Source organism: Carex rostrata, chromosome 13 (genome assembly GCF_964058835.1).
Source record: "Carex rostrata chromosome 13, lpCarRost1.2, whole genome shotgun sequence".
Taxonomy (NCBI): domain Eukaryota; kingdom Viridiplantae; phylum Streptophyta; class Magnoliopsida; order Poales; family Cyperaceae; genus Carex; species Carex rostrata.
This window is the reverse complement of record NC_135930.1, coordinates 4,311,144-4,323,553: the sequence shown is the minus strand read 5'-3', so window position 1 is coordinate 4,323,553 and position 12,410 is coordinate 4,311,144. Positions and strand designations below refer to the sequence as shown.

Below are 12,410 nucleotides of genomic sequence, written 5' to 3'. Positions count from 1 at the left end.
TATATATATATAGCGAGAGAGTTGGGCTATGGTGCATTGCAATGTATAGCCTCTTTTGTACATTGGACTATAAATCACTGGATTCAAAGTCCAAATTGTTGGGGTTTACGGTGCTTTAACCAAAAACCCGTTTAGGCTTAAGTTGCGAAATGACCGTAGAACAAAAATTTCTACGGCCAACTTAAGCTCAGGATTAAACGGGGTATGTCCGGAAACTTTCCAAGGCGGTCCACCTTCAGTATTCTTTTGGCATCAAAACCCAATTTAATCTTTTTTACAGATCTACTCCATGATTGATTTCTAAAACTTTAATCTACTTACCAATTAAATAGATTAATATAACATATTTATACCTTGTTTCCAAATCACAGTTGGAATGCAGACCGAGCGAGTAGAGCCTCACTAGGGAAGGAATCGACTCAGAGTATCACACGTGTGATACCTCTATTGGTTATCCACCAGGACTAACCGGAGAGCGGTTTATTTCTTCTGCCAGAAATACCGTAAACTGCGGAATTCTGCAAAAACACTATTCACGGGAAAAAGACAAAAACCCGTAAACACGAATTTTCGATTGCTCAGTTTCATCAATATGCAAAACTGACATACCGCAAAATTCGATAAAACACTATTCATCGATCCCGTAAATATACTTCACAACAACTCGCAAGATTATACGTCAACTACGTATAACTTTCTTTTCTCAACCGAAACACTATTTGGGAGAGAAACCGAGAAAGAGAAAAAATACCGATCCGTTTCGACACGAAACGGTACGAGTGAATTAGCAAATTTCTCTCTACCCTTCCACCCCTATTTATAGGGTTTAGGGTCGGTTGCCAAAAGACCAAAATGCCCTCCAAGTTCGGCCTATTTACAAGATATGTCATTGAATGGATAAGGATGACAGGTCATGTGGATAAGATCGATGACGTGTCATCTGAATAGGATCGATGACATGTCGTGCGGATAAGCACGAATCTGAAAAAACCCGAATGCCCTCGGCCCGAATACAAATAATATTCGTATAATTATTCTGAACAATTATATATATTTTTCTTGCGGTTGTTGTTTCGGTAATTTATACAATGTGTCCTGCACATTTATAAATTAACCGGTTAACTTTTATACAACGTGTCACACACGTTTATAAATTAACCAATGTTTTTCCTTGTTATTTTTACATAACATTTATAATTTAATTATAACACGTATAATTAATTATAACCATCTTACTATTGATCATAACCAATTTATAATCAATCACAATAAGATTCTCCGATTAACTCCTATATGGTGTGACCCAATAGGATCTGTGTTATGTTGGTAAACAGAGTTAAAACTGTTTTAACTTCTATAATCATGAGCGGCATCTGGCAACACATCATGACCATCCAATTACACAGATGATGCTGTACAGTACAATATCACGATCTAGTAAACAATTTACTTGTGTCTGTTCTTCTGTCTCATAGCTATCAGATTAGTTTCAAGGTAGATGTGTGTCATCCTTGCTAACTGAATCTTTTCTTGATCTTGAGCAGATTATCAAATATAATTACTCTTGTAATTATACCGCTAGCAGATAATCTTACTCTATCAAGGGGCCCAGTGATGCTATAGCTCGTATAGAGATACGAGTGACAAATAGTATTCTTGGTAAACTATCACTACCTCAGCTAAGCCATGTATACCGAAGAGCTACCGTTATAACTGCATTTTACCGACAGCGTTTGATAACAATCACACATATACATTTCTTAGTAGGAAAGATGAATACCTCATACTGTAGAACTTGACACTGAATGAAAACATAAATGACACGAACACAATTATATTTAATGTTTCATTCGGGGTCTGTCAAATACCATGTTCCTAGAACATGTATCTATGTGATTAAAATGACATCTCGTGTCAGGTGGTTTGTAAAACTTAACCATCTTTTAATCCACATACTAACCTTATCGCGGTAATTAGTGTTCCTGCTAATTTCCTTGGTCAGTGACTTTTTAAGAGTATATATTATCTATATTATGGAGTTTCACAATTTCAGTCATGAACTCGAAATGATCCATAAATTCAATAATACTCAAGGCAACAAAATGATATTAATCATCCAATTCATGAACAAAGCTTTATGATAAATTATCGTATTATTGACTTCTAGATTATTACACTAACACAAATAACCGATCCAAGTCGTTAATCTTGCTCTTCATATTAATATGTATTTGGAGACCAAATTTTACATTTTTTAGAAATTTTTTATTCTTTTTTTAGATTTATTGAAAATCGTTGTTTTTTTTTATGGTCCAGATTTGTCTTAAAACAACAATTTTCAATAAATCTAAAAAAATAGTAAAAAATTTCCAAAAAATATATAATTTGGTCTCCAAACACATATTAATATGGAGAACAAGATGAACGGTTTGGATCGGTTATTTGGACTTTGAATCCGGTGATTTATAGTCCAATGTACAAAAGAGGCTATACATTGCAATGCACCATAGCCCAACTCTCTCTCTCTCTATATATATAGCTATATATATATAGAGAGAGAGAGAGAGTGAGTGACTAATGTGCATTCGTATGCATATGGCCTGATATGCATACGGTCCAAATTTGAAATTTCAAAATCCAAAATGTCGATCCAAACCGTTCATCTTGTTCTCCATATTAATATGTGCTTGGAGACCAAATTTTACATTTTTCTGAATTTTTTATACTATTTATTAAGCCACTTTGAAAATTGCTGATCCAACGGTGGCTGCAGATTTTACTGTTTTGTTAAGCCACCGTTGGATCAACAATTTTCAAAGTGGCTTAATAAATAGTAAAAAAATTCAGAAAAATGTAAAATTTGGTCTCGAAGCACATATTAATATGGAGAACAAGATGAACGGTTCTAATCGACATTTTAAATTTTAAAATTTCAAATTTGGACCGTATGCATGCATATCGGACCATATGCATACGAATGCACATTAGTCACTTTCTATATATATATATATATATATGTATGTATGTACGCTTCTGTACAAAAATAATCAAACAATAGTTTCTGAATAGAAAATAAAATTTACCATTAATCCAATGCTTCGGTGGTCGGAAATAATAACGTATTGTGGGCATCAAACATGTTGTGTATCGCTGTCTGCTAACTTCATCGGTTCATCTCTCTCCTCCAAAATGAGTTTTGTGCTTAATAGTTAATAGTACGTGTGACATGGTCATGCATAGTGGCAAACTAAATCCAATTTTTGTAAAAAAAAAAATTAGGTTTTAAAACTAATCTGACGAATTTTAAATTTAATTAAGATTTCATACTTAGTGAAGTTAGGATCATCTTAACTTTAATCTTAGGAAGTTCCAAAATGTAAAGCTAGTTTTCCTTATTTAAATAATTAAATTGACCAGTTGTTGTACTAGGCAATCTCATTATCAGAACCAATCATTTATTCATTTTAGTCCATTTAATCATTTATCTTGGAAATTAAAAAGAAAAATTAATTGTTTATTCCATGCTTATATTAAATTCATCTAAAGAAATTATTTAAGATATTCGAAATGATTCCTTCATTTTTCATATTTTCGAGATTTTGTTGCTTTGAAAGTAATACAATTAAAGAAATTAAGACATTCGCAAATTACAAGTACAACATCTCTCTAACTTTGATATATTTTTGTGGAGTTTGGCTAATATAACATCAGTGTCATTTCAGCCTATATAACACTAACTCTAAAACCTATTAAATCGACTTCGAACAACTAATTCAAACCGTTCGAACCGATTTACATTATGAATGATGCGTTTACATACAAAATTTATAACTTTTCGAATTTATTTAGTATCAAATCAAGCGGCAAAAATATTGAAAAATTAGTGTATTAAAATTAATTTAAAAACTCACACATTTGACCGCTTGACTTGATGCTAAATAAATTCGAAAAGTTATAAATTTTGTATGTAAACGCACAACTAATGAAGTAGATTGGTTTGAACGGTTTGAATTCATCGTTTGAAGTCAATTTGATAGGTTTTAGAGTTGGTGTTATATAAATTGAAATGACACTAATGTTATACTAGTCAAACTCATTTTTCTGTCTTTAAACAGAAGTCTGTGGTTGCTACAAAATCCATTCTTAGTGAACACATAAACGTAAGAGATAATTTCACATCGCCTTTAATAACTTCGGCTTCTTAATCCAATACCAATTTATCTGTCTGATAGCTATCCCTTTTTCCCAAATTAATTCTAACTTCAAAAAATGAAATAACATATTATCAACAATATTTATAAATTGGAACCTGATAACTGCCCCTTATATACATATTCAATCTTTGATTAAATCTCTCAATTCTAACTATTTTTTTGAGTAAATTCCGTCGGAGGTTACTAAACTTTTTACTTTGTCATGAATTGATAACTTAACTTTGATTTGCCCCAATCAAATTACTCAACTTTTTTTTTATTTGTTCTAAATTAGTCACTCTATAACTTTTCCGTCCAAAACGCTAACGGAATATGCTCATTATATTCAAAATTCTAACGGAATGAGCATATTCCGTCCGAAATACTATCGGAATGAGAATATTCCGTTAGTATTTTGGATGAAAAAGTTATAGAGTGACTAATTTGATACAAATGAAAAGTTGAGTGACTAATTCGTGACAAAGTACAAAGTTTAGTGACCCCTGCAAAAATGTACCCTATTTTTTACTAGAACCATCTTCTAGAATGTTGCTAGTGCATTTACAGTTTGTGTTAGTTAGCGCATGCGGATGTTTAAACTTAGGTTTTAAACCTAGCATCTTACAACACATTATTTGTCTAATCATTTTTTAAAAATAATTATTATTTTATATAGATAAGAAATTTTAAATAAATATACATATTTTTAAAATAAATCAAGTTTTACTACAACTAATTTCAAGGTACAGCCGAATATTCATTTTAATAATTCTCATATTCATTTCTGTATAGACCCATATCCATGGGTTCTTGTGAATTTAGTATTGCATTCTCATCCTCATTAATCTTAATCTGTGTAATTCCGTAACAAATGAACACGTCTTTAATATCTATAAAAATTAAATTAAAATTTGAAATGCTACAATTTGCTCATTCACGGAAAACTCTACATATAATATATTATACGATTTTAGATTTACTGGATTATGATTAGTAGTCTTTTCTTATGCTAATTGTTTAGCTTTTGTTTTTGTTTACTTAGTGGTCTGTTGTTGTTTTGTGTAATTTCTATTACCTTGTTGGTTATTTCTTGTATGTTTTCTATCTTTTGCTATGGACACTTTATTGTTGTAGACCTTTACATATTTGGTTATGGTACCTAATTTGGGTATCATATCAAGTATGTTTGATTTCAATGAAATTGGTGGTATTACTACTACTTTTCAAAAAAAAAATATTATACGATTTTATCTTATTATCCTAATTTTACTTTTTATTATTATTTAATTCGATTAAAAAAAACTAATGTTAATTGATTATTTGATTGCATAATTTGCAATTGTTAAAAAGGACGTCTCCTGTTTCGTCAATAACTGGAGACGACTGAACTCCACCGTGCACCCATGGTTGATTGACTGTATTCAGATCCCGCAACTCAAAATTTGACTTCAATGCGGACCGTTCGTTTCTGATCGGACGAATAATAAAGGATTAATCAGCATGATACGGATCCGACTTGATTAACTCAAATTTTGAGTTTATATCTCAACCGTCCGAGGTAGAAAGCTGGTCCTTCGATGATCTGCCGAAACAAATCTGACGGTCCAGATCTAAAATCAAAATTTGTGTTACTTTAGGTGATTTGAATTATTGAAATTGAAATTCGAGGTACAATCAATTATACTTGCAAATTATCAAAAGAAGCAAAGAGAAAACAAGGGAAGGAATCATCTGCTCTTTATAGTTTATAGTATGAGCTTCTGCAGTACGAAGAAAGGGAGAGAATAGCAAACTCTTGAGTGCTCAAATGGATTGCTCCAGTTCGTCGGCGCCGGATTACTACGGGTTTCTCGATCGCATGCGCCGACCCGCCGCCGCTGACCTCATTCGCTCGATCAAGAGGTCTCTGTCTCTTTTCCAGCCTAAGATTTCTATATTTTTCAATTTAGCCCTGCAAAATAAATTTATTTTTATTTCCATCCTTGCGATGTTTTGTTCATGGAAATTTTAATTGTTCATTGAAAAATCACACCTTACTACACTTAAACACTGTAAAATTCACGTATGAAGAAATTCATTTCAGAAATTCAAACTGAAAAGTATGTGCTTTTTACTAATTGATTGCAGATGCAATTCTAATTTAATAAGTTTCCATATGCAGTTTCATTGTGTCATTTTCGTTGGACGCAACTAATGCAGAAGAAGATAGTAAAAGAGTACAAGAATTTCTATTGACCATGGAGGGTACAATCAAAGATCATCCTTTGTGGCTTAATGCATCTTATGAAGAAATAGATAATGCAATCGAGGTAATTCTGTTGCTTATCTAATAATTGTGTCTATATACTCAATTTTGGTAATGGAAATCTCTAAATAATGAGGGGAAGATCCCCAATTCTAATTATATCTGTTGATGATACATCTATCTACTCTGCATCCATCAGAAAGAAATTGATATGTATCATAAAATTGTATTATGTTTCATAGTTTTGCTGTCCTAATTTCTACGAGTTACAGAGTTCATTGTGCAAAAATTAAAGGTATAAGGACTACACTGCAAAGTTAGGATGTGAAGGAACTGCATGCCAAACAATTTACACTGTACCATTGTATTTTTCATCATGAATTAAATTTTTTTCTTTACTTTCTGATTTACATATTTATGTTTAAAAATCTGATGAATTTCTTTTGTGCATATAGGGCCTTGAAAAATTTATCATGACAAAATTATTCAATCGCACATTTGCCTCATCACTGGAAGATTCTAAAATAGACTCAGATATATCAGAGAAAATTCGATTGTTACAATGCTTTATCAAACCCAACCATTTGGATGTGCCTAGACTCTTGCATAATGAGGCCTCATGGCTGGTATATTTCCTTGTTACTCAGTTTAATATATGTTTTCAAGGCTGACTGATACTTACACTATGTGCTTATGTCTTAATTGCTTTTATCCTGCTATTGTCGTAGTATCTTGTATGCCCCTGCAAAATGTTGAAATCATGCATACCTAAAATACAATTTCTTTGAATGGGATGAAAAGCAGATTAATTTGAGTATTTGAAAGAAATCTGGTAGGGGCATATGTGGTGTTTTGCCAGTTTCCAGACAAGATTATGAGTTATTTGATTTCTAATTCATTTGTAGGGTTATGCACGATGCTTTTATTCTTTATCGGGGCAGCATAAAATTATTTTATTATCTTGTATACCCCTGCAAAATGTTGAAATCATGCTTATCTCTGAAAAGCATAGGAATGCCCCATATGCTGCTAAGATATGATTGCATCTGTAACCCTCTATATTTCCATTCGCCTCCAGAAAATGACAAAAATATAATTTCTTTCAATGGGATGAAAAGAAGATTAATTTAGGAATTTAAAATGAGATTACGAGTTATTTCTAATTCATTTGTAGGGTTATGCATGATATGTTTATGCTTTACAGGGGCTGCATAAAATTGTTTTTGTATCTGATGCTACTTCAAAATTTTGACACCAGCTAGCGGTGAAAGAGTTGCAAAAGATCAATGCTTACAAGGCTCCAAGAGAGAAGTTGATGTGCATCATGAACTGTTGTCAAGTTATAAACAACTTACTACTGAATGCATCAGAATCCCTGCACCATTCTCCAGCTGGTGCAGATGAATTTTTACCAGTTCTAATTTATTTAACTATCAAGGCAAGCTCACGCCCCTCTTGGTAACTATCAATTTTTTCATTTTTTTTATATACTTTCCTGTTTACTCATGTCCGGTAACTGTACCGGCTAGGGTGTTTAAATGGTAGGTTCAGTTCAAACCAAACTAAAATAGTCAAACCAAAATTACATTCGGTTTTCAAAAATCTAACCGAACCAAAAAAACCCAGTGATTTTGTACCTAAAGAAAAAAATGGTAAAACTATTCCAAAAAAGATAAAATTTGGTCTCCAAGCACATGTTAATATAGAGATCATGTTGAGGAATTTGGATCGACTGTTTGGACTTTGAAAATGGAGATAAGGATGTGAGGCATAATTGGGGCCCAAAAACAATGGGGCATTTTAACCCTACACCTGCATTAGGGTATTTTAAGTGCTGCTTTATGAGTAAAGTAATGGTAGAAGAGTATATATACTACATGTCATGGAAAGGTCAATCTTATCATTTTGTTACCCTAATTCCTTCACTAGAAGTAGTAGTTGTGATTATGACCATGTAAAACATTATGAAGTTAATTGTCATGCTCTACAAGCTAGGTATTTTCTTGCGAATGATGAAAATTCGAAAATTGAGTTTTTTTTTATATTCTTTCCAGAAAGTTTGGTTTTTTGTTTTGCAGAAATCTTCAAGTTAGTAATAACATCACTGATAACTATATAACATGTCTACATATTTATAGGCAAATCCACCACAGCTGCATTCAAATTTGAAATATGTTCAATTATTCAGAAGAGAAACAAAGCTTGTATCAGAGATAGAATATTACCTGACGAATCTCATATCGGCAAAAACATTTATTTTAAATATAAATACACGCTCTCTTTCAATGGAAGAAGCTGAGTTCGAAAATCATATGAGAGATGCAAAATTGGCCATTGAACAGTCGACAACTGATGGTGGGCCCCACTCAGCAGATAGGGACAGTGCTGCTGGTTCAAAAAGGAAGGGGAAGGAGATCATTAATGAAGGTATATTTATAGTAAGTTAGTTTCTTTCTTTTTTTACAAATGACACCCTGTGTTTTCCTGTATTTGCAGAGGTGTTGGGATCTCCTTTGTCCCTGAAATATGTTTTTCTTTTTTGAGCTAATAGGCAAAACACTTACTATCTATGTAGTATTTACTATTTTAAATTAAATAAGAAATCGAGGATTGAAGAGTTGAACAAGAGACAGGTAGTTATTTCTCTCTTTGCAAATAATTTAGACTAGTACCAAGTGTTAAGCATTACAATAAATCCTTTTTATCTTCTAAATATTGGGAGTATATGCTTTTGCCTGTTAATTTCAGAAATTAGGTTTCCATTTATGGATGCAAATCCAGAGGAATTAACCCGTGAAGATGTGAACAACCTACTTGGTACATACAAGCAATTGGTGAACCGGTACGCTTCTCTCTCAGCAGCTCTTAAAAGACTCTCTATAGATGAAGACCGACTTCTCTCTATGGGGTACCCACCTGTAAGAAGATAGTTTCTAGCGTGCCGAATCATTCTCTTAAGAACCGGTACAATTATTTGGTACATAACTTCTCCTGTTCTTTTAAGATGCAATGATGATAATGTTGCATACCAACTTGTATAGTTTTTTTTACTACATAACTTGATTGTTAAATTGTAATATTAGTTTCTAAAAACTATGTTCTTGATCCCATTTTTTGCTAATGAACTGATTGTACTTTTAAGGAATGGAGAGGAAAATAGATGCCAATTACTAAAAAAGTGTGCTAGGTTGAAAAGTAGTAGTGCAACAAGGCTGATAACATTTTAATTATTTTTTTCTTGTTGTTAATATTTACTTAGAAAAAAAAAAATTAAATGATGATGAGAGAATAATCTAAGATTTTTCCGTTATTTATGAATGAATCCTTTGCATGTGATTTACTTGGGGATGGAGCCAAGTAGAGTTAGGTGGAGTTCGGATCTCCTAAATAACCCAGTAAAGATTGGGACTGTCAGATTCAAATCGGACCATCAGATTAAAGGGACCCCATGCGCTCCACCTTGAATCAAACGGTTGATATCTAAACTAAAAAATTGTGTTACTTTAGAGGATCCGGACCCGAGTTAGGTGTTGCCGTGTTGGCACTTGTATATTTTTTATTCAATTTTTTTTTCAAGAATATACTATTTTTTATGTGCTTTATTAAAAAATATTATAAAAATATACTCGGCTTAAAAAAAAAATTGCCTACTCCTAACCTTTTTTTTTTTCAAATATGCTTTTATTTTAATTTTTTTATTAAATTTTTTAAAAGATACTTAATATTCAAGATAATATAAAATTATGCGTCCCATCCAGCTAATTATCCTGGCTACGCCCTTGAATTTACTGATGCCATTAATTTGTTGTTTGGCCAATAATGATCTTCTCCAATGATACTCGTATTGTTTGACTACAAAGAGTACACATATATCCTGTCATGGTTGTGAATTTGTGATGGCATCTAATATCAACTTTTGTGCGGTATAACTCAAGGGATTTTATATCCCATAATATTCCTATCTAGTTTATGATAACATCTTAGCTCTTAGTGAAGCTGGGCTTCTAAACATAGTCTTCTCTAGGGCTGCACAAAAAGTTTGTAGTTTGTGATTTGATTGAGTTTGATTCGAAAAGGTTTGAAAAAAATCAATTCGAAATAGTTCAAAATTAATTCAAATCAAATTCAAACTGGAACTGGTTCGTTTGAAATAGGTTCACGAACTATTTTAGTTCAAATCTCAAAGTAACGTGAACCGTTGATTTTCACTGATGATTTATATTCGCTGATAACTTAAAAGCTAAAACATAAGACCGCCCAGTCATAAGTCATAACTTGTAAGTCGTTATTCTCGCTCTCAGTTCTAAAATCCTAGACGACTTTCACCTCTAACTTTCGGCGACTATGACCACTCTTTCTTGTCGTAAAAAATTTCGTAAAAGATTTGAAATTGAGTTCGAAAAAATTTGATTCGAAATTAATTCAAACCAAACTTAAACTGAGGTAAGTTCGATTCGGTTCGATTCGTTTGCAGCCCTAGTCTTCCCGATCAAATTCCTAATTAAATTAAAAAATAAAAATATTAAATAATGACTATTTGATAGAATTAAAAATATTAAATAATGACTATTTGATAGAACAACATTGAGACAAAACATGTTAGGTATTTTCTTGCATCATTTTGTGAAAATTTTACACATCTCGTAAAATTTTGATACTACGACCCATACTAAATTCAGAACAGAAAAAAAAATCTGATGTACCAAAGGTCTGATACAGGATGTTACCTTGTAATTCATATTTCGGAAAATTATAGTACGGTGTTGCCTTGTTGACTATAATCTAACAACTGATTGACAACCAATTGTTGATAATATCTTAAAACTCAATAACCAGGTTTTAGATAAGGAATGACAATTTGCCGCAACTGAAAATGGGGATGGATGGTGTCATTGATAAATTACTAGTGTCGTTTTGGACAGATAAAACTGCTACTGCTATAACCAATTCTCCTTAAGACTCATTTTGGGTGGTGTCACCATAACCAATTACTAGTGTCGTTTTGGACAGATAAATTACTAGTGTTACCTTGTTACCATCTTTAAAAAAAAAAAAAAAAAAACCATTTAATCATTTTTTTTTCATTTTTACCACCTTCGTAGGTTTAAACTGCGGAACACCTGTTTAAACCTGTGAAACCATATGGTTCCAATTTTACCATCCTTATATTCACTACGGGACCAATCTAGTTCCGCAGGTTTAAACTGAGAAACCACTCGTCTCGTTCCGCAATTCAAATCTGCAAAGGTGGTAAAAATGGAAATAAAAAAAAAATGGTTAAATTATTTTTTTTTAAAGATGGTAAAAATAAAAATGTTGGAATATATCTACAAAATAAAGTAGAGGCATAGAGCCCCGATTTTTTTATTTATATCCAAAAATTAAATTAAATTTCAAAAACTAACCGAACCGGCTATCAAATTTTAAATCTACCCAAACCGGTTAACCGTTAACCGGACCAAATTTCCGGTTAACGGTTAACCGGACCCAAACCATGGGTCCGGTTAACGGTTAACCGGATTCGTTGGTTCGCTGAACCGTTAACCGAACCCAATTTTTTTTATTTTTTATTTTTTTATTTTTTTTTTACTTTTTTTTTAAAACAGAAAATTTTTAATTTTTTTTTTCTATTGAAAATATACATGAAAATTCGTATTTAGATTTATCAAATTTACACCAAAAATTTTTGTAAATCAAATATGAAATTTAAAATTATAGAAAAATACACATACACATACACATACACATACACATACACATATACATATACATATACATATACATATACATAAATAATATACGGTTACCAATTTTTTTATTTTTTTTTTACTTTTTTTTAAAACAGAAAATTTTAAATTTTTTTATTTTTCTATTGAAAATATACATGAAAATTCGTATTTAGATTTATCAAATTTACACCAAAAATTTTTGTAAATCAAATATGAAATTTAAAATTATAGAAAAATACACAT

The 12,410-nt window shown here is 31.8% G+C and overlaps 1 protein-coding gene across 1 annotated transcript; it reads left to right on the top strand.

Moving 5' to 3' along the window:
• The first annotated feature begins 5,895 nt into the window (after window positions 1–5,895).
• Window positions 5,896–9,548, top strand: LOC144564672 (vacuolar protein sorting-associated protein 9A-like). The gene is made up of 6 exons (XM_078314275.1): window positions 5,896–6,095; window positions 6,355–6,502; window positions 6,894–7,064; window positions 7,697–7,876; window positions 8,577–8,865; window positions 9,187–9,548. The coding sequence occupies exons 1-6, from the start codon at window positions 6,001–6,003 to the stop codon at window positions 9,366–9,368; spliced, it is 1,065 nt and encodes a 354-aa protein (XP_078170401.1). The 5' UTR covers window positions 5,896–6,000; the 3' UTR covers window positions 9,369–9,548.
• Window positions 9,549–12,410: the final 2,862 nt, after the last annotated feature.

Excerpts from the sequence above, each read along its gene's own strand:
- LOC144564672 (XM_078314275.1), top strand. The coding sequence starts at position 6,001 with ATGGATTGCTCCAGTTCGTCGGCGCCGGATTACTACGGGTTTCTCGAT. Across the intron at positions 6,503-6,893 it reads AAATAGATAATGCAATCGAG|GGCCTTGAAAAATTTATCAT; the intron begins GTAATTCTGTTG and ends TTGTGCATATAG. Across the intron at positions 7,065-7,696 it reads ATAATGAGGCCTCATGGCTG|CTAGCGGTGAAAGAGTTGCA; the intron begins GTATATTTCCTT and ends TTTTGACACCAG.